This window comes from Phyllobates terribilis, unplaced genomic scaffold (genome assembly GCF_046119375.1).
Source record: "Phyllobates terribilis strain yellow unplaced genomic scaffold, ASM4611937v1 Scaffold_5__5_contigs__length_657084704, whole genome shotgun sequence".
Classification (NCBI taxonomy): Eukaryota; Metazoa; Chordata; class Amphibia; order Anura; family Dendrobatidae; genus Phyllobates; species Phyllobates terribilis.
In genome coordinates this window covers 567,799,420-567,827,074 of record NW_027362765.1, presented here as the reverse complement: position 1 = coordinate 567,827,074, position 27,655 = coordinate 567,799,420, and the positions used below count along the sequence as shown (strand labels likewise).

General features: G+C 39.0%; 1 protein-coding gene across 17 annotated transcripts in view; it reads right to left on the bottom strand.

Annotated features, from left to right (window-relative positions):
- LDB3 (LIM domain binding 3) overlaps nt 1–27,655 on the bottom strand; it is a 303,819-nt gene that overhangs the window by 108,583 nt on the left and 167,581 nt on the right. For 13 of the 17 annotated variants that reach the window (XM_073685870.1, XM_073685873.1, XM_073685876.1 and 10 more), the window contains exons 4-5: nt 25,951–26,026; nt 20,529–20,932 (exon numbers count right to left, since the gene is read on the bottom strand). In XM_073685870.1, coding sequence (XP_073541971.1) covers nt 20,529–20,932; nt 25,951–26,026 — 480 coding nt within the window. Of the gene's footprint in view, nt 1–4,689; nt 4,711–8,886; nt 9,091–12,345; nt 12,369–20,528; nt 20,933–25,950; nt 26,027–27,655 lie in introns of all 17 variants that reach the window. The other 4 variants (XM_073685872.1, XM_073685885.1, XM_073685875.1 and 1 more) reach the window with 2 other exon arrangements.

Genomic DNA, 27,655 nt, shown 5'->3' with positions numbered 1-27,655 from the left:
GTAGCATATAGAGCGTGTGTTACATACAGTGTGTATGTGTGTGTAGCATATAGAGCGTGTGTTACATACAGTGTGTGTTCCATGGAGTATGTGTAGTATCAGAAAAACTACAACAATACGCTCATTCAAAGGATCATTTTTGTTCCAGCATAAACGATTGGATCATTTATGCTGGAACAAAAGCTGCACATCGCTCTGTGCAAACTGGACATGTGCTGCCAATAACAAAATACCATGTGGAGCTCTAACAATCCTATTAGCATCAGTTCTGCCCCCATCATTCTCGTCAGCATTGGTAAAGAGGCTAGAAGACGAGCGATAATCGATTTGTAGTTAATCGACAGTCATATTGCATATAGTCGACCAGCTTTGATAATTGCACAATAAATGTTTTTGCATGATGCAAGATATATCTTAGCATTTCAGGCCCACTTTTAATTTTGCTCCGAGACACAGCGTGTGTAAAACAGATCCTGCACGACACAAACATTTGGTCAGCTCTAATTTTAATTGGCCATTGACTTTACAGCGGCATGTAGGATGTAATATTTCTAGCCATAGGCAAAGGACTATATGGGAGATTTATTAAGCTACTTGCACTATTTTTAGAGAAAAAAATGGACATTTTGAAGCGTGTGTTTGGCACAAAAATTGCAGTTTTTGAGATTTTAATTTGACTCTCGTTGCCTTCACGGAATAACATATGTACTATGCCTCTTAAAAATGGATAGTGCTGCACTCTAGAGTTATTTTCATTAAGCCCTTTGTATGAAGTAAATGTTCTACTATATGCTTATTCTTACATAGTGCCCATTTTTGGAACATGGTATTTTGTACTTCCAAGTGGTCTGAGATTTAATTGAGTTTACTACACAACTTCATATGCAATGCAACTTAAGCAGATGTTTCACATATATAATTATTAGCTTCCACTACTGCCAAAATGTAAATGCAAGAGCTAAACAATCACATTTACTATACAATTAAATAACCAGTTTAATACATTTATTTAGGCCATGTTCACATAGGTTAATCACTTGTGGACTTCTAAGAAATGCTGCTGCAGAAAAAAAATATACTATGTGTAAAATGCAAACGTGATGACTTTTACATGACTCTTTATAAATTATGTCTTTTCCCCTTTTAAAGGGGTATTCTCAAGTTGTCTCTTGAACAGCACATAGTTCTCCAGCCTTCTTACATCCTGGTTTCTGACAGGACATGGACTTCTGATGAGTAGCAAATCTGTAGTATTAGTAGAACCATAAACCTGAGGACAAGTTCTGCTATAAAACATTTAGCTATCAGTGGTTTGTTCTGGAGTCTTCACTGTTATCACTGTATTAACATGTAGAGATAACAGGACATTTAAATAAGCACACAGGACTGGACTAGTGGTGAGTGAGCGTGCTCATTTAACCCTTCCAACGAGCACTCTCAGGTGCTTTCTGAGTATCTTCGTCTGCATGATTTTTGACTGTTAGTCAGCCTCAACACATGTGAGGATTCCCTAACAAACAGGCAATCTCTGCATGTGTTGAGGTTGACTAACAGTCATAAGTCATGCAGATGCAGGGACTTGAACTTAATATACGAGCACGCCAAAGATACTCGGAAAGCAACCGAGAGTGCTCGTTGAAAGGGTTAAACAAACACGCATGCTCATTACTAGTCTGGACAGTGAGAGTATGGGGGGCTGAGATTTGTAACAGACAGCAGTTTGTCAGGTGCTGAGAGGGAAGAGAGCATCTAACTACTGCATAGAAATCAATGGGCTGCAGAGAGATGGCTGGTATGTTAGGAGTTAACCACTGCACACTCTTGGTCAGGATCTGGGCAGTCACTACTGGCTGAGCTCCATGGAAACCAGCTGTGCACTATGAAAGATAACAGCTGTCATTGCCGGAGAAAGAGAGCAAATGGAAAAAGCAAGTCAACTGCAAACTTGCTTACTTTCATGCTATCTAACTAACTAAAGCAATTTCATAACTTGAAAATACCCCCTTAAATCAGTAGGATAGTGGCAGAAAAGTCAACGCAGAAACAGTGTAAATCCTGTAATGAGGGACGTTCATGAATCGAATGCACTAAATTGTGGTACCTGGCATCTGAACAAAATAGAACAACAGTAATCCTCTACGTCAACATAGCCTAAAGGATGCAAGCAAAGGTTTTATTAATTACAGACAGCGTCCAGGACTTGAAAAAAAGACTGTTTTTCCAAAAACTGTGTCACTCTTGTTCATTGGCTGTGCATCTGGAATAGTAACATAATACCATCCAATTCAGATGAAATAATAGATGTCTTCCATACACAAAATTGGCACAGTTTCTGTTAAAAAGGAATACAGTCAAAGAAGCAATAGTCGAGCAAGAGTTGTACGTCGTACGTAGCTCAGTTGCTCTTAAAGCTGTTGCAGCCTCAGCCATGGAGCTGTATTACTAAATGGAAGAATATTTTACAGTTCCTTGATAAGCCTTTGTTTGCATTTGTAACACAACATATTCAAACACATAATAATGAAAAAAAATCAATTACACAATCAAACCTCTATATCACATGGTATTTTAAGCTATGAGCTATTTTGATTATTATATGTTCATTAATTTCCATGTAATAAGTACATATACTGTATGTACTACGTCTCAATTATTCTGCATATAAAGGTTTGATTGTGTCATCAACACAACAACATTATGACATTGACTGTTGGTTCTTGGTATATATATTGCCACATTATGAATGGATACATTTGTCAAATGTACTTTACCCGGAGCAGGTTTGAGTGAACGGTCCTGGCATGAGCTTGTAAAATATGTAAAAATGTAATGAATCTTTAGTTGCACCCCACCTGTTCATGAAGGATGGTGGCTGCCGCTGATTGAGAAAACTGAGGCTTCAGAAAAGAATTATGTAATCTGTTGATTTCACATATAAATTAGTTTAGTCCCTTTACAAACTAATTCCAAATATCATCTTCAGCGTGGGAACACAAAGTGGGATCGTGTCAAGTTTACGGATATCGGATGATAAGGAAACTTTGGCAACTGCAATGTGACTTGATTGATAACATATATAGACAAAATCTATGCAATCTGGTAATAACTAGTCACAAAGCTGGTAATATAGTGTCAAAGATAATGAGAATTTCCACGAAACTGGTGAACTCCATTGTCTGCCTAGGCTAGACTAGCCATATACTTCTATTGCTAGATTTTATAGGACGTTCAGAGATGAATGCGTTAAGGAGTAGACTGCCTACCTTAGAAAAGCTAGTATGCAACTGAACAATGACTTGTAATCATCACATATCACTGTATACGTTTTAAACCTAGCAAAATCCTCGGGCTTAAACTTACTTAGTGATAATTAAATCTTGAGTGAGAGATTTCTGCGAAACAGACTAGAGAACGCACACATTGTAGGAGGAGAACAGTGTTTAGACATGTGAAAGCCACATACAGACTAAAGCAAGCACATGGATTGGTCTCGTAGAGGTGTCTACAAGTGACTGTCTCATGTTGTGGCTGATAATAAGATCAGTAATGGAGAAGGTAAATTGACCTTGTCAGATTCATAAAAAATAGTTAACAATACGCTCATATGCTGTGAGATGGGGCAGGAACGCACCCAGAACAATTGATCATTGAATAAGAAGCGTAGCACAGAAGCAAACACTCTCAAAGAAATCTTTAGACTTTCCAGCGAAATATAATGTACAGTAGTTGTGTCTCAACACTCATTAATATGAAGCACATGATACATCAATTATCATGAAGCAAAGTCAACATGCATCTTATTAAAGGGAATCTATCACAAAGACAGGCCCCTTTAATTAAAGCATGGAGCTGCAATGAAGCCATGTAACGCCCATCAGAAAGCCAATGGAGAATTGAAGTGAAATGTGCCCTATGCGTATGGATGTAGAACGCTGCCTCATACATGGGTTTTCCCATCTTACAAAGTGATTGCATATCAGTTGATAGGGTAGCAATCACCTTTTGATTGGTGGGGATCCAACAATGCATTTGCCCATCAATGCAGGTAACCATAGCTGGCTCTATATACACCATACACTACCTGCATGGATGGGTGGCCAGTCATCAAGGAAAACGCTGAGGTGGTAAATTAGCATTGTGGTCCTTTCATTGTCAGAAGCGTTGGGAGTGCCACCAATCATGAAGTGTGGCGTATCCAAGAGATATGCCATTAATATATGTGATGAGGAAATTTCTGATCTTTCTCCAGCTGAAAAGTGCCAAGGGGGCTCACATGATGCCCTTCTCTTCACATCATTCTACTGAGTCCAAAAAGGAATAGGAAGCATCTTAGCACTTCTAAGCGAAAAAGATGGTGGTCTACTACATAACGTATTTGGCACTTTTCAGTCTGAGAGATTTTACTTGTCATCTTTGAAGTAAAAGGGCCAATGGATTGTCTATTGTTTAATGTATACAATGACTTTTCTTTACAGTAGTTATGTGCATTGGATGGTAACGATTTTGCAAAATAGGACGATATAATAACTTTAAGACGAGCTGTAAAAAATGTTAAGGTAATGTACCAGGAATACTTAGAATGACTTTTTTTTAATACAAAAACATCCCTGTAGAGTGTAAAAACATGATGAAATTCAAAGAGGAATAAACCTAGCCTTTGTAGGATTAAGTGAAAAAATGTCTACTTACACCTCGGGTGTTTCAGGAGCACTGTGATTGATACGACCAAACCCAACAGAGAGGTTCATTGAGGTTTGGTAACCATCATTATGGTGATGTGATAGGCACAACAGAGTGAAGTTAGTATGAGAAGTAAGTTAATAAGGAAAGGATGGATAGAGAGGAAAAAAAAAGAAGAATATAGTCAGTAAAGGAAAACATAAGCATAATTAACAAGTCAAATTTGCCTGAGAAGAACACATGGTCTTAAATACACAAGGAAAAGGGTCCAACAAGCTGGATTCGTTATGATGAAGTGATAGTGAACCTAAAACAGAGTGCAACTCCATCAAGTCATTGACTTGACCATTAGTTTTAGAAGTCAATCTGCATTACAAGCTAATGCACTCAACTTGAAAACTAATAAATATGAAAAAAAAAGGAATTGTTTTGCTTGCAGCGTTAATGTATGGAGGAGACGTCAATGACACTTGTTATTCTTTTGATGATTTTCCCAGAGTTAAAGAAGCAACTATGTCAAATGGATGAGACAGTAATACAACAAACATGGAGGTATGAAAAGTTACTGCAAATGGAACAATACTGCCAAATGACGATGTACAAATCAGTATAACAGATGACTGTGACAGGCACAAGCATTGTACACATCTGTGGGAAACGACAGACTATTGTAAATGCTATAGTCACACTGTACTGTGCTGGTAACGCATTGGGGGCAGGGTGCTTGTCTGTCCAAAATATGTCCGGCCCCATATCATGCTATGCTTTACTTCTGTATTACTGACTCAGATTTCACCTGGATTGGGGTCAATCTCTCACCCTTAAAATATTACCCAGTGTAGAAGTCCCCAAACCTTTTGCAGTTTGCAAAGTACTTTCTTTCAAAAACAATAGATGGTGTTGCCTCATATAAAGTCATAAAAAGGGTTAGTAGATCCCTTAGACGAGATGAGGCTGGTGTACTTACTTTGAAAATCGATACTAGATTAACTGCATATTCCTCAAATTAAAATGATCATTTTATGAGTCCAGCTAGAATGCAGAGGGCTTAAATGGAAGCTATAATCAGAAAATGACCTACTGTTTAAATCAAGTTTTTGTATTACATGTATTTAAAAATTGGCAATCTATTTTTTCTACATATCAAAATGTTTATTAAAAACACAATTTTAATCATGCAATTTTCTCACTGGTCCCTGTGCCTTTTTAGATTCATACTTCCTGTCCCCTCTGGGAGAGTTTCCAGCAGGCTCCTTATCATTAGAGGCAGAATTACAATGACAGGTTACACCTCTATACACTGTTGACTACACAGGATCCACCATTTAGAATAGACAACATCACAGCTGACCCTGCTCCCCCTCCTTTTACAATGATCTCTGAACACGCTCATTAGATGCTTTACTTTTTCAACTCAAAAGGTAAGGTCAGAGTCTGTTCATTATAGCTATGTACATGTGTTGTTTCCTGAAACAACAGGAAGTAAGAGTCTAAAAAAGCCCCAGTGGCCAGTGTAAAAATTGAAGGATTTTAATTTTTTATTTGTAATATAGATTGTATATTGCCACAAATTTGTAAAAATAAATATATACAATGTACAAAAATGCATTAAAAAAACTAATTTAAACAATAAGTCACTTTCTGACAATATCTTCCCTTTAAATTAGCTAGACTTTCATCCAAGTTTTCTTGAATAGACAGGGAATCTTGTCTGTTATCCTCTAATGGTGAACGGATGAATGTTTGCAGAAATGAACTGATAGAATAAAGTTTTACAGCTTAGTGATATAAACACGTAACATGGTTCTCAAAGATAGACCAAATGTTGAAAAATGTTCCCCTATGAGCCATATTGTTTAGTCTAGCCCGATGGAAGCTGAGTCAGTAATATGTAGTTACCCAAGACTATCTCATGATAACCTTCGTTCCTACATTGTAGAACATCCATAGACTGCACACACGGTACACACATCATATACAATCACTGCACACTTAATTGCTACAGACCACACTGCGATGACTTATTAAGCTATATTATATGTGCTCGGTATGTCCGGTTTATTTTTTTTCTTTCTAAGGAGGCCTCAGCAACATTGTGAAACTGTCCTGGTCAGCTCTCATCTCCAGCCTGTGAATATGTCTCCTAGGCAGTATGTCCCTGACACTGGATCTGCCCCTATTTCTGCATCTGCAGTTTACTATAGCTTTGCTATTTGTTTGTGCTATCATTTTACTTGTCTTTTTGCACATTCAGCGTGACTGAGACCCTATTTAAGTGCTACTAAAGGGTATATTTTATGAGTTTGCTTCCAATATGACACCACTGAGATGGGCGAAGGACTATTTCTGCTTCTGTGCTTGGCATAAGACACCGCCGTAATCATTTTTATAGTTGCAGTGACTTCAGCCGTTATAAAAGCCTCATCCAACATGAATAAATCTTCAAATTAAAAAAAAATTATATCTAGCACCTAAGCTAAACATGTTACAGACTGATCCCAATCTATTGGCCCCAGAAACTTTTCTGATACAAAATCATCTTTGGATTTTTCTCAGTTGTAGTAGTCCACCGTGGCCACATGGGGGCAGTAATTAGCTATTTCTATCGAACACTTGATAATACTGTGTCTTATACAATCCTCGGCGTTAGTCACATTCAGCCACTCACTCGAGGTTCGGTAGTTTATCATTTATCATGCTCAGCATCAGTATGTTACAGCTGGAATTATATCTGTCAGAAGTCATGGGAGAAAAGTTGTTAACTGGTATAAAAAATGACTTAGACATTGATTTATGATATTTGCCTGCAGCTTCCTAGAAGTAGAACAGAAGGAAAAATCTTCAAATGACAGACAAGTAGCACAGACTTCCATTTCTGAGGAGGAGACTTTGTATCGATGTAGTGTAAAACATTGCTCAGAACAGTAGATATTATTCATGTAGCCATGCGGGTGATGGCTGGTATGTCAAATGTCAGAGAATGAGTTGATGTTCTCGAAATATTTCTATTCCCCATAAATGAATGATTCTGGAGCATGTTTTACTTTGTGTTGTGCCATTGCTCTGTTATTCCTCCTGGTAATTACTTGACAATTGGGTGTTACTGTTTTTTTGCCAATAGGGCGTGTACTTAGACAGTCTTAGACAATGTTAACAGTATCAGTATGTGTAGGAACACATACTACTGACCAGAAAAATGATACCACCCAGATGTCAATGAATTCAGGAAGAATAACAGGGAAATGTATTTATTTTACTCACTTAGTGCCATTAATTCCACAGCGTTTTACTCACAGAAATGGCACAATATAAGAAAGATTGCTCCAGAATTACTAACTTATCAACAAGTAAAACGAAAAATCAAGGGAATCCAAACCGTCCCCAGGAATGAACCCATTGGACTCATTTTTGGGTTTTATAAACTCTGTTCCTTTTTTTGGACTGATTCAGAAAAATATCCTGCTAAAATTGGGACTGTTGGCTACAAGGGAATTATTATTTTATGGGAAATACTTGTAGACTTATGAAAAAGAGCAGAGGTGTCCTCTCATTGCATGAGGATTCAGTGACGTAGCCACCAAAGCCCAGGAGAGACTATTTTAGACTTCAGTCAAGAAGGTCGTTGAGTTTTGGTTGCACAGGGCGACTTTTGCAGTAACTTGAGACACATTGCAATGGTTGTAATTGCGGAAGTGAGTCGTAGTCATGGCAGAATTTCACATCAAGCAAGAAGGTGCGGTGGAAGAATTTGGACTGCTCACGGCCTTCTGCTGAAGTCTTGGACAACCTGGGTCTCATTCATTTTGCCAAAATCTGTAATGACATAGTATAAAATGTATCTACTGTCATGATGATAAAATTGGCTGCCTTTTTCTGAGGATCCTGTACAGGTGTGATAGACCTGTGATATAGTATGGCAGGTTTACCTGAAATGTTCTGGAACACAAAGTGATAAACTGAGCTCTCCTACATCCATAGAAGAAATTCTTGATTCCAGAATTTGAGAATTTTCTAAGTCTACATCAATCCACATCTTTGAATTGAGGAATAATGGTATGTAACAAAATATTATGGGAAGCATATGCCCAGTTAGTCCCAATTACCTTACCGTACATGACTTTAATCGGCACAAAACTCTGTGAACTGTAATAAAGAAGGTTCTTACTTTATTATCTATCATGCAAGAAAGTGTATTAGATGGCTTACCCTGAGAGATCACTGCCTCTGGCCTGCGCTTGACCAGCAATAGCATCCATAATGGCATCCTGGGAATACATGCTGATTGGGGTGTTATACTGGGCATGAATTATTGTGGCTTTGCCTCCAGGACCCTTCACCTCAATGGGCTTGTGGGTAGAGAGGGCCGAGTCCTTCAGGACATTGGGGTTGAATCGTTCCACAAACTCAGAGCTGCGAGGAGGTGAAGTAAGTGGTGAATGGTGCAAAAGAGAAGAAGAATAAAAGAAAGGTGATTGTGATCAAGTTAAGCGGTGTCTGAATGATCCACGGAGATCTTGGTTAGAATTCATAGGGGTTATTACATGCAATGATGGTGCAAACAACACGCAAAAGTAAGTTATTAGAAATGGTGACTGTGTATATTAGGGCCGATGAAATCTATGAAGGCATACAGCATTATTATTTATACTTTAGTCATAGAAAGGATACCCCCATTCCATGTTCTTGTGCCCGGGCATTCTCCATTGCTGTGATTAGTAATGATGGAATCCTGGGCAAACATGTTACAATAATTTATAGCTGTAGACCCCTTTTTGTAGACCCGTCAAGTATTTCACACACTGGTTTCCAAAACAAAATACCAGCTAGATCCCAGTTCCCTAAAATAACCATAGTCAGCATATTTAAATGGAAACTTAAAGTTGACATTTGCTGCAGAATAAAATGGAACCCTAACCATGCCGTCGTATCTGTGGGTGTCATGCTATAGAACAGGAGTAGCGGAGCTGACTGATATCTGTAGCCTTGTGGGAACATAGGAGAACTTGGAATTCATTCATTTCAATCACTTATCAGACCTAACTTAGGAGTCCAGTGGGCGGTCTTATTAGTAATTTATGCTACACAAATATAGCTGTTAATAAGTGAGTAGCAATGTCCACTGGAATCTAAAGCCCAGAATGTAAAGAAAACAAAGTGAAGAAAATCAAGTGATACTAAATCCTACAAGTTATATATTAATCTTCTCAGCTACTCCTGTTGACCACTGATCAGCAGGGCTGTATGTGCCAGGAGGCACTGGAGGTCTGGTGCCTAGGATGGTAGGTTACGGGGAACTGCATGTGGAACAAGGATTTTTTTTAATGTATTTCTATTTCCATCCTTCCCTCTGTCCTCTGGCAGGACTGATGTCTCTTGGAGGGAGGAGGGCAGGGGAGGCCGGTTTTAATGCGCTCTGTGCACATCAGTCAGTGCCAAGCCGCAGAGAAGAGAGCGTGAGGAACATGTCTCCTGCATATCAGATGTATAATGGAGAAGAAGGTCACCAAGCAGAACTCTGAGGAAGGAACAGAGGCCGCTGTGACTGGTCATCTGCAGCGTCCAAGGAGCACCACCAGAACTACCAACTGGAGGACATGTTCACCCATATAGAAATGCTTTATGGATGAAATGTGAGCAAATCTCATCCCCACGCTGCAACTGTAAATGGCCTGCTATCTGGATTTATAAATCTGCAGCATGTCAATTTCTGCTGCAGATTTTTACCTTGGATTTCAACATTTCCAATCTGGAAAATGATAAATCAGTAGTAAATTTGGGTGCAAACCCACAGCAGAATCCATGATACACATGCTGACTTTACTGTGGATTCATGTTTCCATCCTATGTCAATATCCACATGTGTAATGAGTGAGCGTCTATGTACAGGGATGTATGCAGTGAGCAGCGCTTTCACCAGATCTTACCGAATTTGGGTTCATCCGAAAAAACATATGTTTTGTTGTTTGTTTTTTATTAGCGGGCCTGGCTGCAATGTCATCTATAAGTTGATATAAATAGCTGTGGCTTTATCTGGGATTGCAGTAACTAAGTCACTTATTTCTATGTCCAGTCAGCACCGTGGTATCTGATCAGTATATGGTCACCACATCCAATGTGGTGGTAATATTGGAGTTTAAGGGGTTGTCCAGGATTTAGAAAAAATAAGTAACAATTACTCACCTATAAAATCAACTTTTTATTTGTTATGCTGCAGCCATCACAAGTCATGTGAGCCCTGCAGCCCATCATTGGCCTTGTCAGTGCTGCCTGCATAGTGTGCACTGCATTCCCCAATAACCTGAGGAACACTGCCCACACTGCCAAACACCAGGACCCGCATCCTGACACATTTCTAAGGAGAATAATAAGTCTCCATCTGAAAGGTGACAATGAAAGACATTCTTTATATCCGTAAAAGCATTGAGAGATTGCAAACATATGGCATAACTCTCATCCTTTGGTGGACTGCCAGAGATATTGGAGTCCTGTGCTTGACTATCAGTTCCACAGGCATTGAATGAAGGGGAGTGTGCATTCCCGACCTCCGCTCTATACAGACAGCGCACTTCCATTCTCTGGACTGATGGAGGTCCCAGCGACAGGATCCCCAGTGATCAGAACAATAACAAGGATAGGGTAAAAACTTTTTAACCTGCTGGACAAGGAATGATAGACGTCTAGCAGTGACTCCCGCGAGAGCGGAGTCTGATCCAGAAAGCCAGCTACCTGCAAGCGCATTGCTAGTTTCATGCTGATGTATGAAGGAGGGGGGAACTCTGCTTTTTGGTAGAAGCAAGCACAAGTGGAGCAGGGACATCAGGGTAGCTAATCACGTGTAAAGCCTAATGCTCCAGTCTGCTGACGGGTCTATATGGCAACCATTCCTCATACAGTGATGCCGTTAGTGTTGCCTAACTCAATACAAGTCACAAAGACTGTTAATCTGCTTTCTTTTTCTTTACCAGTGGGAATTCAGTTTTTTTTTGCTTTGGAATCATTCTTCCCTTTTGAAAGTTTAACCGGCAGAACCTTATTAGTTGCGTTAAAATGTTATTTTATGTATAGCTTTTCGACCCCATAATATTTCTCCATTGAATAAAATGCATTCTCTACTTGGTGGAAAATGAGACTTCACGGAGAAGTAACAGATTAATCAAAGCATAAATATTTAAACTCGCAAAGGAAACTTCTATTAACACCATTAGTACATGTGTAGAGAGATCTACCCATAAAATCCCAGGCTGGAAACTGTGTAGCAAGTTTATTATTACATTATTTATATTTAGTCACTCTTTAATGCCTGCGACACCAGTTTCTTTTGATCTTTGTAGATTTTACAACCTTAACATAGTACTACATTGATTCACAGAAGTTGTCATTCTAGTTGCAGCAGAATACGGCTGTACGCAGTAGGTTAGACGCAGTAATAAACCAAGCAACAAAGGCGCATTGTCGGTTTAGTGCATCAAAATCATATTTCGTGTAAAAGGTTCTCCACTGATAAAGACTTTTAAAGAGGGAGCAAAACGTCAATGTTTCAATCCCTGATCCCTGTGATCTTCGATGTTATTTCCTTTCTAGACACCACATGTACATGCTGACCAAAGGCACGGGCTACACAAGCACACAAAGCCAAAGAAAAGAAAGCAACACTCTTATACTAACTTGGCAACAGTGTTGGCTATAACCTGTAGAGGCAAAGAAGAAACATAAAGTAAATAAAGTAAAAAAAAATACAAAAATGCTCATATCTGTATGTTAGAATCAGAAAGACGTTGATTGACTGGTGAGTCGTCTCTTTAACTGCAGAGCTAGCCAAGAAGCCTGTGACTGAGCCATTACATCACTGAGGATCAAGACCATGTAAAATAAAAGTCGGTGTAAGACGTTAAAAAGCTTCACAAATAAAATAAATCAGAAACAGAAAATGGGCTTCTCCTTCTACCACTGATTTATATTATTACATCCCCATTCCTAAAACACCTTTTGAATAGTTGGATGACCTTGGGATTTTTCCCAGTGAAGAAGGAGTTCTTTACTTTTACATCACTCAAAAATAAGGGCATTACCCAAACTAGACACATAAATGATTTTCTGAGAAATGTAGCATTGGTTACTTTGAACTGTGAAGATAGAGATGAAATACCATAGGTTAGTACTTAGGTCTTTATATTATATATGTATTTTATGAATCCATAGTGTAGCGCTTGTAATGGGCTATGGGTCTAAATTGTATCACTGTGTTTTCTCCAATGTTACTTAGAGAAAATGGGTTTCCTTATGGGTAACATGTAAATTGAAAAAACATTTTATATCATGTCCCATAACATTTCCTGAGTCCTTACAGACTAGGTTCTCGAGCATGCTGCCATGAACTTAATTATAGGAGGCACATAGGAGCCTGAGGAGGCACAAGGGGTACTCTGACCCACACCCCAAGAAAAGACGAATACTACAAATGTGGTGTACTGTTAAAGATTTAGCATTGCACAAAGTGCAGAAATGTGGCTGTATTGAATCAAGGAAAAATTTGAGAGGTTCAATCCTTAATCCAAGGCTGGTGGGAATGAGCCATAAATTTGCATGTAACACCCTGCAATTTGTGAGCAAATTTGGCCCCGCTGGTGGGATTACCATTTGACCTCATGTGGCAGCCTCACCAGGCCGCTGTATTCTAGAGGCTATTTCCATCTGAAACATAAAATGTCCAAAAAAAAAAAGAAAACAGATAATTTAATAAAGTTTTTGGTTGAAATATTTACTTGCAGTTCTAATTATTTTCCTATTACATTGCTGAACCTAGTGTTCCAATTTGGACTCAACCCTAGTCAAAGCAAAATATAATTACCAAACTTTGGCTACTGTTCTGACTTGATATTTCCAAGTATACAGCCATATTGTAAATTTTGGAAAGCAATCCTTAAAGAGGTTGTTGAAGATTAGAAAATCCTGATTGAGGTTGGGGTAATTCGAAAGGTAAAAATGAACAGACGTGTCACTGATACTGAAAGGAGGCAAGCAAGCATTTCTGATCCTGGAAATCCTCCTGAAATTGTCATGATGAATGGATACATCATGAAATATTTTCTATGGAACATACCTATCTGGCTGCCAAGTAACATTAGGCAGCGGCCACTGAGCTTTAGAGTGGCTCTCTCGGCACACAATGATTGTCTGTAGGGAGTCCTTCAGTGTAATAGCCAATATTTAAGTGATCACACTGTATGGTAGCATATGACATAAAGACTTGTGACATTAACTAAAGCTTAAATGCTGTTAATAACCGTCCACAAATAGGAGAGGAAAACAACTGCATTGCTAAAATACAGCGATGAGCAACAGACAGAAAATCTGAGGATTACTCCTTTATCCAGTAAGACTTATAGAGGTGTTATGGCTGCTGGCTGACCCTGAAAAGTATTTTTGAGAGTCATTTCCACCAAGGACTGTATGTTATGTTAAGCCGCCGTCTTCCATTGCGACTATTCTATGTGTCAGGTGGTATTACTATACTCTCTCCCTGTACAGTAGATATGAAAATGAAGCCGGATTCACTGACTATTTAGAAAATTAATATATGCATTGACTTCAGTTATTTGATGAGGGTTGGAATTTGTCGTAATTTGATGTTGTCTTCTCTAATATATATACTGGTTGTAGACATTTAAGAATATGCTCCTATAAAGGAAAGTCGGATGAAAACCAGCACTTAACAGCGGACAATACGATAAAACAAGGGTACACATATAGAGGGGATCTCAGTAGCTCTGATGTCTAGAGGTATGTGCACACAATGTCTTTTTCAGGCGGATTCCACCTGAAAACAGTGAATGAACATATGCGCAGCAATGTCAAACTGACTTAAAGTGCACATGTTGTGTCTTTTGTTACTTCTTTAAACAGTTTCAAGCTTCGAAAGCCGTGAAGCGGCTAAAAGAAGTGACGGGTCCAATCTTCTTGTAAGTTGCCACTATGTTACACAGTATATGGCATTTAAAAAAAAATGCAGACAGGAGAGCCACAGCAAAAGCCGACCATAAAGACGTAAAAAAACATGCTTTAGGGCAAAAATAGCTGGCTTCTTCTACTTCAAAAGCGATGCAGGTACGCCAGTGTCTAAAAGATGCCGTGTGCACATTCCCCAAGGAGACCAAAAAGTCCTTTACTACATAAAACAACACCAATACTCTAAATCCTGTTATTGGCTTTGCCAGCATCAAGTCATGCTCATATATATAAGACGCTCACAAATAGCTGCTGATGGCAGGCACAGCACATGCACTCTTCTAATACTGTCACACCAATGTACAGCATCATAATGCACACATCAAGAAGACCAGCACGAAATACTTGGGCACCGATTCATTATTTTCATTTATTTTTAAGTCATTTTTTTGTCTAATATTAATTGCTGTTTTGGAGCCAAATTCATCAAAATGGCGCATGTGATTTACGAATTTGGTGCAAAGTCAAAAAAAATCTTTCTTCCTGTCTTGAACTGGTTTTGTGAATCTTGGTGTCACAAGTCTCATGTTGGTGCCAAAAGTTTCAAAAAATGCCCCAAAATTGATCAATCAGGCTATAAATTCTGGAATTGCTAAACTCCGCCAAAAAAACAGAAAACAATACAAAAAAGACACAAAAGCCGAGCACATAGTAAAGAGACTTCAAAAAAGGTCCAAATAGAGTAATATATTGGTGCAAACAAAAAAAAGACACAAAAGACTCAACAAAAACTAGGCGCAAAAGGCAGTAATGAATTGGGTTCTTAGTGTTCAGCTCTACTGGACATACACAATGCAGAACTTTTTGAGAATTAGTGCCATACATGCTATGGGAAGCCAGAACCAACCAGTCCATATCAATCATAGTGTTACTATTAGGGGGTTTTCTGAGATTGCAAAACAGTTGTTCTTGAAAGTAGATGACATACAATGACAAAGGAATGATTACTCAACTGATAGAAAATGCCCACTGGGCAACCACAGCTGCTGCGGCACTTCAAGCTGCCTCTGTTTACTGCCCTGCACATATCACCTGCCGTCTACCCAAGTGATTGTACAGCCAATCAATGGCCTTAATTTAGCATCACTTCTGTGGCCAGTGATTGGCTGGAGTGGTCACATGAGTAGACTGCAAGTGATCTCTGCATGGAAACAGAATGACAAGGAACACCGGGGCGGAGGCGTAGGACGGGCGCAGGGTTTTATCAAGTGGTTTACTATTGAGTTGCTACAGGAAACTATACTAAGCTGTAAAGTGAGTGAATAAGGAATGAAATTATGTATAAAGAACGTGTACAATGGTAGATGTCAGTATATGTCTACAGTCATTTGCTCTAGTCTTTTGGCTAGTGAAGGAAATGTGTTCATACTGAATCCCATACCTAATAAGCCCCCAAACTCTTTTTTGCCACAGTGCAATGTTGTGTATATATATATAGTTTTTGCTATGTAATGTGAGGACAGCATGAGGTAGTGGCTGGGACACTGATTTCAGTGATGTGATACTTATTAGGTTATGTGCTGTTGTTTCAATACAATGAGTGTTTTATCAGCAGGAAATTATCACTACCTGGACTATGTGACCTGGTCCGAGCACACCCCCAGCACTGATTAGCAGCTTACTGCCAATAGACAATGTACATATAAGGCTGTGGTGGGGGCTGGGTCAGCTTTCTCAGCTCTGCTTCATGTTACATCTAAAAACTCTGATTGTGGTACAACTGCTGCACCCAGTAAACTAAGTGATACATTACTGGATTCAGGGTCTCTTTTCCTACGTTACACTGCTCTCAGATGAGGTAGAAAAACCTGCTGTCAAATCCCCTTTAACTAAATATCGGGCACTTGTAAATATTGATTGGGCACCTTTTTATAGTTGTAATTAGGATTTCCTCCACCCTGGAGAATGATTCCATTACCTGCCCCTGCCCTTTACCTAATAAACTGGTCGACAGAGAATGGCTTGTTGGTGCCCCCTCCCGGTATATCTTTCGTTCTACCAGTGCTGTCTCTAGGTAAATTATATTTGTGTCTTTTTAACTCTGTTAATTTTAAAGAATGATGCTTTTTCCTCTACTCCTGTGTCACCGCTTGCATAGAGAATTATTGTGGCATTTCTGCTAGTCTCTAAAATATCCGCCTGCTATATTATCTACTGAGATATATTAAGAACACGCTGGAGCCTGTAAGCAGATAGTCATATAGCCATTTTTGGTATGTGTTCAACAGCTGAGCATCTCCTTACAGTCAAACACAGTGTAACAGTATCATTTGGTAAAAAGGACCCTGTGTCTGTTTTAATCCTCTGAACCTCGTCCACGCACGTCATCTGACAGTTTTAAGGTAGAACAGGAGGTAAACGTTTAGAGAAAAATCAAATTTATGTTCCAGTGAAGAAGGTGGAAAAAGCAATCTGTTATTTCTAAAGTGGAAGTGCATTCATTCATAACAGAACGAATATATACAAGTGCACATAGTCCAGATGTTTCATTTTATTACAATGGTTTGGCAGCAGTAATTCCCATTCCCAGTACATAGTCAAGTAAGTATAGGAATCCATTACCAGATTCCACTATATGAAGGCCAGTGAGTGTTGTAGTAAACCCATTACAGTTGTGTTCCTTATATAGAAGCACTACAACTGCATTTTTAATGGAGGGAGAATTTCAATTTAAGAACATGTATCACAATGCAATAGTGTAGTTGTGTTTACCAGGAAACAATGGTCAGATGCAACATGGTGGCTCAGTGGTTAGTACTGGTCAAATCCCATCAAGGACAAAGACAACATCTGCAAGGAGTTTGTATGTTCTCCCCGTGTTTTCCTGGGTTCTCTGGTTTCCTCCAACACTTCAAAATCATACTGGTAGGAAATTTAGATTCTGAGCCCCAATGGGCACAGAGAGTGATGGCACTATATAAGTAAATGAAGTAAATCTGAAATAAATGCACAACTGCATACAAATGGTGGTTAGAAAAATCAAGGTGAAGGATCACATGGATATTCCCTTTGTATCATCCTGACAGCTGACATGGAAGAGCCTCCGTGTTGGGTAGTGAATATTCTCCCAAGATCCATACCTTAAGCAGTAGTCTGTTGTGTAGGTTTAAATGTTGCTATAAAAGGAATTTCAGATGACAGAAGTTGCCACCTATAATGATACTTTTTAAAGTGGATGAAGATCAATGGTAGCCACAATGACTCAAGACTATAAATGGGCCCTTTTAAAATTAGAGGCAATGGAAAACCATATCTGACCAGACATTTCTACTGCTGGAAATGTAGTATGATATGGTTGCTCTTCAAATGGCCAACCATGTAATCAAGTCCCCAAGCAAGAGATGCTCTCCGAGATGGAATCTCCCCCATGATTTTCATATGTCCCAACAGCGCTTTTGGACAGGATTTGTCTTTTACAAAACAACCACTGAAAGGTATTATGACTGCTCAGTATAAGGGCCTATTAAAATTGTAACCTTACCATAGTAAGATAAATCAGAGGAACAAAATAAGTAGCAAAACACGTTCACGAATCAATTAAAGAGTAACGTCATCATTTTTATTTCATAGATCAATAGTCCACATGAAAAGAAGAAATGTGTAATATATCTTATCAGAGAAGTCTGCTCCTGGACTGATCCTTCATTCTCAATTCAGGGGTAAAATGAGCCAGGAGATGACAGTAGAAGTTATGAGCACCAACTGTACAGGAGTGTATGAGCACTAAGTGTCATCTCCTGTCTCATTAATGGGAAAGTCTGTAGGTTTTACCTGTAGATTGAGAGTGACTGATCAGTGTAAAAGGAGAAAGGAGCAGTTTTCTTTAATAAGATACATTACAAAGTAATTTTTTTTTTCATGGGTATAATTTATTTATGAAAAAAAATATTATTAATAATAAAATGTCGGTGACTCTTAAAGTTAATTTTTAATTCTACATATTATTAGAGAAAATATGTGTTAACATTTAATAAATATGGTCAAAAGGTAGAAGGTACCTTCATGGAAGTATTATGTGTCCATTTCTAGCATCTAGCCTTTAATAAGTGGTGCTAGCCATACAGTTATATGAGCTTCAACATTCTGTTCTATTACAGGCCAATGAAGTGAGCCCTCTTGCATGCAAAGAATTTACAGTGAGGGTACACCGGTGTCGGCATCCTCCACTGCGGCTGAGACAAGACGATCATCATGTTTTAATAATGCTAAGCTCAGGTTGAGGGTGGTGTTAGCAGGTAAAAATCTGGGAAAATTATCCAGGCCCCCTTCACGACAAAACCTCCAATGATGGGAACCCCACAAGCACACTAAGACCACCCAATATTTTCTAGCTGATAGTATTTGCAAATTTAATTGCAGTATTATATGGGAACTCTATGGAAGAATTATGAGCGCCCTCTTAGTCAGCATAATTAATTGTAATTGATCTTGCTAAGTCCTCATATACACTGCTGCATTTAGTAAAGCTATGCTTTATGCATCAAGTATCCAGGAGGAAAGCTAGAATTGTTGTTTTATAATGCTCATGCCTGAGAATAAAAGTCTTGCTCCAGTATACATACGCAAACACCAACAGTTGTCATATCCGCCATGAATGAGTGCGAAAAACCTTCTATGGCCAAATTCATCAACGTTTGTTAAAGTAATGAAAAAATGGAGCAAATAATGCGTTTTACATTGTGATTTAATTACTAATGAAATATTAAAGTTCTCCAAGTCCATGTAGACTAACTCCACAAAGAAATGTATGTGATTGCAGTCCAATATCGTTACATCTCTCAAGCTGTAAGGTTACAGGGAGCAGAAGTATGGGCAGTGGTTTGGTTATAGGGGACTTCTTACCATGAACATGCAGTCCAATGTGCAGGCACCATGCTCTAGTGCCGGGGAGCTGGGCAGATTGCTACCTATGGGTAGTGCCACGTTCAGCAGAAATTGTGTGACAAATTTTGGTGCCATTTTTACCTATTCACCCATGTGAAAATGTAAAATCTGGGGCTAAAACCAAATTTTTGTGATAAAAATGTAATTATTGGTGCCAATAAAGATATCACTCCGAGAATACTTTCGTCATTTTTGGGCATGAAAGTATTTACATCGATTTTTCTGGCTAACATGGTACCACAATATAATTTTGTATGGTACATCATAGTTTTATGAGAAAAGATTCATTTAATCCTGTGCTCTTTCTGGGGTTTACGGTCCAGTGAGTGGTCCTATTTGTGATTGAAAATGATCTCTGTATTCACACTTATACAAAGAAATATGTCAGTCACTGATCGGACCACCCACTGGACCCAAAATCCCAGAAAGAGCAGAGGATTAAATGATTAAAACACACTTTATACTGAATCGTATCTCACAAAACTATATATCAGTCTACTTAACTCCTTCCGCTCTATAACATGGTGCCTGTCAATTGGATGACATTTTCATGGTGACAGGTTCCCTTTAAATGTTAACACCAAGGGGCTTGTTTTCTGCCCCAATGTCTGCCTGGAGAGGACATTGTGGTCTCTCATGGTTTAAAATGGCAGGTCTGAAAAGGAAAAAATGGACTTTATGACCTCAAAGATTCATAATATTATTTGCCAGGAAAAGATGATCCCAGGAAACAAAGAACTTCAATCACACATGAATTATCAGAGTTAGGCTTCAATTTTAGGAAATAATATTTGCATTCAAAATTTTTAGAAAATTTTCTAAAGTTCAATTGTAGTACAAGTTGATGAATTATGCCAGGAATAGTCAGTTCTATAGTGCTATAAAACCCTAATTTAATATTGGATAGTATTAGATAGTGTAATCATGGTAAAACTTTATGGGAGCCTTCTATTACGTACCCTCTAAGAAGACCTCCTCCTGAAGCCCTTCCTTTGAGACTCAAATTATGCATCTCAGTCATTTCATTAAGAGTCTCTGCTGAATAAAGCCCAATGGGATTGTTATATAGTCTTTTCTTAGCAGGGCTAAACTGACTGTTGGTATTGTTCTCATCATTGACTAAACCGTCAGGCTTGGGATATATGCTACGCCTGACAGAAGACGTTTCAGAAGCAATGGAATGAGACGACATGGATCTAAGAGGTGATGTCTTTACAAAAGAGTTGCTATGTGCATGATGGATCTCTTGCTTGTTGAAGTAGCCTGACATTGTCCCATTAGTGGTCACACCACCACTCAGAGGCATAGCAGTGTTAGACAGAGCACTGAAGACTGTTCTGCCATTAATTTCCAAAGCGTGGTCCTGTAGCATACATGCAGGCCAAGAGAGAAGAACACAGTAATCAGAGGAAACATGCAGAAGAGACAAATCTGTCATAACAACGTTTAGATGCAACAACATTGACAGCAATCAATTCATAACCCAAATTCGATATATTGGCTTTTGCAAGCAAGTCATTTTTAGCACACGGCATAATGTTCTACTTTTTTAAGCAGCTTTTTTTATTGTGTTAATTTTGTATTAGAATCAGATTATTCAACACAGTTGTGACAGTATACTTTTCATATAGAGTGATAGATCCTGCATTCATTGAAATAACTTTTCCAGACTTCTTTCTGGCTATGTTATCCCTCTTCAGATCTGTTATGATCCATTTTGGCTGTCGGACTTTTTTCACTGAATATTTTGACGAAAATAGAAGTGTGCAAGGACTCTTAAAGGGAATCTGTCAGCAGGTTTTCACACCCCAAACTATTTATGTGTGCATGGAGCTCTTGCAAAGACAAGTCCAGAAATACCTTTATATGGTCAGTCTGTTCCTCTGTTACTGAAAAATCAGCGTTTGAATTGATATGCAAATGAGGCTGAAGATCTGAAGCCTCTGTCACTCCAGCTCTATTCATCGCCCAGTGTTGCCTCCTCCTGCTTGACTCATTTATCTGAAGACACATACCACAGAGGATGCTGATCAATAGGAGGAGGCTGTGCTGGTCAGGGAATAGAGCTGGAGTGACAGAGGCTTTAGATATAGGATAGCAATTTGCATATAAATTCAAAGCTGATTTCTCAGTGATGGAGCAACGAACTGGCCATGTAAATGTATTGCTGGACTGGCTTTTGAGAGAGCTACATGTGCATGTAAATACTTTGGATGACAGATTCCCTTTAAAGGGAGGTCAGGATTGTGTAAGAGTAGGGAAAGTATTAAAATAAAAAAATTACAGTTATTCATTTGTTAAATCCCACACTACTTTACCTCTAATGCTCTTTGTTTAATTGGTGCAGCCATCGCATGTGATCAATGCAGCCAAACTCTGACCTCAGCTGTCACATGTAGTCCATGCAAGCATCAACACTAAGGTCAGAAATGATCTACAGGGGTCATCGCTACAGTAAATTAAACAAAAATTGCTGGCATGTTGGGGGATTTAACAGGTAATTATTGTTATATATTATTTTTACTTGCTCTTACATAATTTAAAAAAATCATGGGCAAGTCAATTTGAGTGCATCTATAGAGTTACTCCCACCTGCATCTCCTGCCAGACGCTTATATATGGTGGTTAGAGAAATACCCAGCAGATTGGGTAGAACAGTTGTCAATGCAAAGCTAGTAGATGAGCCTACTAAGCTCCATGCAGAAGAGGCTTTTATCATTGTATTTGCATTTTAATTTTCTTATACAGTGTTTACTAGGCAGGATAATTAATGTTATATTTCATTATCTCCAATTCTTAGAGAGGCAGCAATAGCACATATGTGTATTTTTTATTGTTTAGATGGTAATATAGACTCCGCTTTTTTCTTTAATTCTACTAAAGGATTTTAAGGGAATCCGTCAGCAGATATTTTGTTATATAATCCGAGAGCAGCAACAGAGGCAGAGAACTTGATTCCAGCGATGTGTCACTTACTGGGCTGCTTGGTGTAGTTTTTATAGAATCCCTGTTTTCTATGCTGTAAATGTAGCAGTGGTCAGAATGCTAATCTCTGTATAACCCCGCTCATACCACTGATTGGCAGCTTCCTGTGTACACTGTACATTGTCAGCAAGCAGCCAATTAGTGGTGGAGGCGGGGTTACACTAATTAGTCTGACTGGCTGCATGAGACAGCTAGTCCTATAGTAATCATCTCCTGCTGATAAAACACCATTATTATTGAAACTACAGCACACAGCCTAATAAGTGACTCATCCCTGGAATCAGGGTACCAGCCCCTGCATTATGCAGCACACAGATTAAAAATAGCAAAAATCTGCTGCCAGATTCCCTTTAAGTAGTACCTGATAGCAGGATTTATCCCTAGGAGGTATTATGATCACTTTATCAGCCTCCTAATGATGTTTTTAATGAGACCGATGTCAATCAATGCTACAGTTCTCTGATATCAAGCCCACAGTGGAGTGACTGACATCCCAGCATGTGCTTGGAGGAGTAGGGAATACACACAGTATTTGTTGCTAGTCTCTGTTTGGTTATGTTAAAGGGGTTCTCTGTACACAAGATAAAATGGTATCCATGATATAATTCAAATTACAGCCCATCCACACCACGTTTCAGGATGGGCTGCAGACTGAAGACATACAGCTTCCAAGACCTGTGTAAAACGGACAAGAGCTGTATACCACATACCTCAGTTAGCCGGGAGCAGTGATATGCGAAGAAGTATATCTTCTCCTAACCAATCACAATGGCTTTGTCAGCTCCAACTTTGTAATTCTTTTCCTCCTTGTCAGTCTGACAGCTTTATAGCACTGCACAGAGACTGACTGTGCAGAACGGGAAAACAAACAATGAGGAGGATGAAATTGGAGATGACCCTGGAGAATATATATTTCTTCACATATCACAGCCCTGCTCCTGAGGTATGTGTGATACAGCTCTTGTCTGTTGAGATCCCGGGAGCTGTATGTCTTCAGTCTGCAGCCCATCCTGACATGTGACTAGGACAGGCTGCAGTTTTAATTATATCACAGATGTCATTTTTATCTAATTCTTGGAGAACCCCTTTAAGGACTACTGCAAACCAGGGTCTGTTAAAATCTGATTGTCAAATGTACTATTGTTTGAAGAACTTAAGGAAACTGAAATCCTATTTATAGCTGGTAATTGGATAAATCACTGAACCAATTTATTAAATTGACAAACAGAGATAAAGCCTAGTGGTAAATGATACATTGTGGCTGGTATGCCACACAGTTAAATTGTTGGAAGTTATTATTGGTTCTTTAAACTTAGAATTTGTAACAAAAATGACATTTGTCGTCATCTACTTCTACTGAACCTACTTTTCTTACATATGGCACTGTTATTGTACAGGTTACAAAAGAATTGAGCAAAAACGAGTTACAGGACATTGGTATAGTGGCCACGCCAGTGGTACGTAGCCACCAGACCAGAGCCCTCGAAATCTCTTCATTCTGGCATCCCCAGCATCATTTCTAATTAGTATTATCAGAAGAAATGTTGGGCATGCTAGCAGATAGGAGGGGGTTTACAGGGATCTGGATTACCATCATGGCTGTTGGATCAGGGTCCTGCCAATATTTTTAATTGACTTTTGTTTCAATTTAATGCATGTAAATTTGGTTTCAATCACTATTGAGATACTGCAAGGCAAATTTGCATGAATGTGTGAGCATGCTGCAGGTTTACAAATCCACAGCATGTTCTATCTGTCGCTGATTTTTTTCACATTTCCCTTGTATTTTACATGATTCAAAATCTGCACAGAAATCTGCAACAAAGTAATGCATGCAAATATTGGCTGTGGGGTTTAGACTATCTTCGCAGGTTACGGCCCAAGGCAGAGTATAGGCTTTGATTAGGTAGACTTACAGCATTTTAGGTATTAATAAGAACATGAATGATATTACCTCTATATTTTGAGTGACCATTTAAAGAGAACCTTTGATGGGTTTGGAGCTGCCCTATTTAAAAAAAGAGTGCTCAGCCTCAGACTGGTGAATTTTCTAAATCTCACCTATTAACAAAAGTGGTCCCCTGTGCACATAATGTCCCTGAAAGGACCCGAGTTTGTAGCAAAAGTTGGGTTTGAATTTCTGGATTGTTGGATATGTCATGCAGAGTGGGATCCCACAACCCTTGGTGGCCCTTCTTGCTGTGAAAGAATGAGATCTCGCTCTTTGGCCTAACCCAGCAGTGCCACCTACTTTACCAAGTGGTAACTTCTCTAATGATATTACCATTTGTTAGCTTCTTAGTAAAATCTGTGTGTTGGGATCTAATAACTCAGAAGTTTGGACCTGGCTTTTACTAGAAAGTCCTGTCCTTTAGGGAGACATTAAAGGGGTTTTCCCAAGAACAAAAGTTATTTTTAATCAATAGATCTTGGAATGATAATAATTTCCACAATTGGATGTGTTAGAAATATTGTTCCTGTGCTGAGATAATCTTATAAATGTGCCCCTGCTGTGTACTGTGTAATGGCTGTGTCTAACCGTGCAGGAACATGGTCTGATCATACCACATCTCCTGGGCAGGGGAGGAAGTAGAAGAGTATACAGACATTACAGCACAGGATCACAGCTGATTCTTTCTTTGAAGTAAAACATTGTTTAAAAACAGGCAGTAACATGTTTTACATCACAAAAAGAATCAGCTGTGATCCCCTGCTGTAATGTCTGTATACTCTTTTGCTTCCTCCCCTGCCGAGGAGCTATGGTATGATCAGACCATGTTCTGTACACAGTTAGATACTGCCATTTATAAGATTATCTCAGCACAGGAACATTTTATTTAAACACATTCAATTGTGTAACTTATTATTATTCCAAGATCTATTGATTAAAATGAACTTTCGTTCGTGGGAAAACCTCTTTAAGGACCTGTGGGACCACTTTTGTTAATAGGTGATATTTAAAGAACTTACCAGTCTGTGGCTCACCACTCTTTTTTAAAATAAAAAGGTCAGCTCCAGACTGGTGACAGGTGCGTTTTAAATGATACTGTAATATTTTCTCAAAATGGAAATAGCTATAGAGCGTGCAGGGAGAGCAGTCGCACTTGGGCCATAGTACTTAAAGGGGCCTAAAATGCTCCTCTGCCACATATGAAGATACCACGAGTGTGAGGGTTACATGAGAACTGTGGGACTTTGTAACAAATTTTGCATTAGAACCTAGGAATTTCATATTTTGCCAACTGTGTATATTTTTGCAGTTTTATGATTATTCTGTTATTCTGTGATGCATGGAAACCATCAACAAGAAGGCTTTCTGCTGATTGCAGAACTTATTTTGCTCTTGGCAAAAACCTAGGAGAAAAACATTTATTATAAAATGAATGAAATCCATACCTTCTGATGAGGGATTACTGGCATTGGAGAGTCCATTCGTGGAGTGGCAATGGGAACTGGTCCTGGACGTTTTGACCTGTGAAGAGAAAATTAAGATCAGTACAAGTGTTTGTGGTAATACCCAGATAAATATATATAATATATATATGGTGTCAGCACTTGGGTATATTTCCAAACACGGCTTTATATTTGATACGCCATCCGAAGCTCGGTCTTTGAACAATGGATATTTTACCACTTTTTCCTATATACATTAAAGAAAGGAAAGTAGAGATAGAGGCATATCAAGGGGCGCAGATGTAGGTGCCTCTGGTGTCTGAGGGGCGATTGTAGCCACTCTGCTAAATAAGAATACGCAGTTGTTATACATGCCACATTTAGGTGGGTTGCCCTGTTAGAGATTTTACATAAGGGCCTAAATTCTGGAAACTAGAATACCTGAAACTATTATATGGGTTATATTTTTAAGGCATGCATAAACCACAAGTAATATGACGTAGTAAGATGAAATACGGCCAATAAAGTCTGAGTGATACTTTATATTCCTCTTAATTAAGTGTAGACATTTTCATCTAATTTCCTATACTAATTAACAAAGCAGAAGTGTAAAACTTGTTTTTATAAATCGTGGATTTCCTCTGGTCCGAGATTTATTTCAGTCAGAGAGTGATTGCTTTGATCTCTTCGCTCGCTACTATATCAATTTTGAGCACTAGCAATCGTTCCTCCTTTCAGTGAAGAAATTGCTGTCCTTGTTGAGAGTTCTCAAAAAATTTCCCTATTTCTGGTTCTTATAGCATTTCCCAAATACATGTGACATATTATATATTTTATGCTATTGGTGGTTATATTCTTGTATAGAAAGGTTTGGAATTATGGCCATCTCTCAGCTTTCCTTATTACAATAATAGGTTTGAGCGGTATTTTACCTTTGTTAGCTAAACCATATATTTTGTGTTGAGAAAACATGGTAATTTCTAACATACTTTGGCCTCGATTCTGTCACGGGTGTGTCAGGATTGACAGACAGTCATACGGTGTCCGGCTGTAGAAGGTCGCTGCGTTTGGCCTTGCAAACATCTTCCTGATCCTTTCATGATCCCTCTCTCTATATGACCCAGCGGTGATCTTCACCTTGCTTGGGGATTATATCTTTAGGATCCAGTGGTGATCCTCACCTTCTGCTGCTAATTACCACACCCTTGCTGGATCATTAAATACACTCAGTTTCTCCAGAGAGTTGCTGGTGATAGAGTTTCCTCTTCTATTCAGGCCTGGAATTCTAGCAGTTGGCTAGAATTTCCTTGGAGTTCCTTTGTGGATTGTAGCTGTGTTCTCTCCGGTGTCATCTTAAAGCTAAGTGTATTCCCTTGTTTGTTTCCCTGGTTTGTACTTTAGTTTGCAGTGGGGCTGACTAGTGCTCATCCACTCCCCCTTTCTACCTAGGGTCTAGCTCTAGAGTCAGCTAGGGCTAAAGTATCCTGCTCGGCAATAGGTGCGGAACTTATTTAGGGTCAATATGGGAGTCAGGGTGTCATTAGATCTGCTTAGGGGTCTCCACTCCCCCTTTCCCTAGTTGTAGGGCCCCCTCCCCTGTTCCCCTCATTATACGCTGGGTCCTCCCCATACCTAGCATGACAGATTCATTAATACTGACATTGTGCACACCAGTCTAGATTAATTCATTAAGAGGGGCACGAAACTG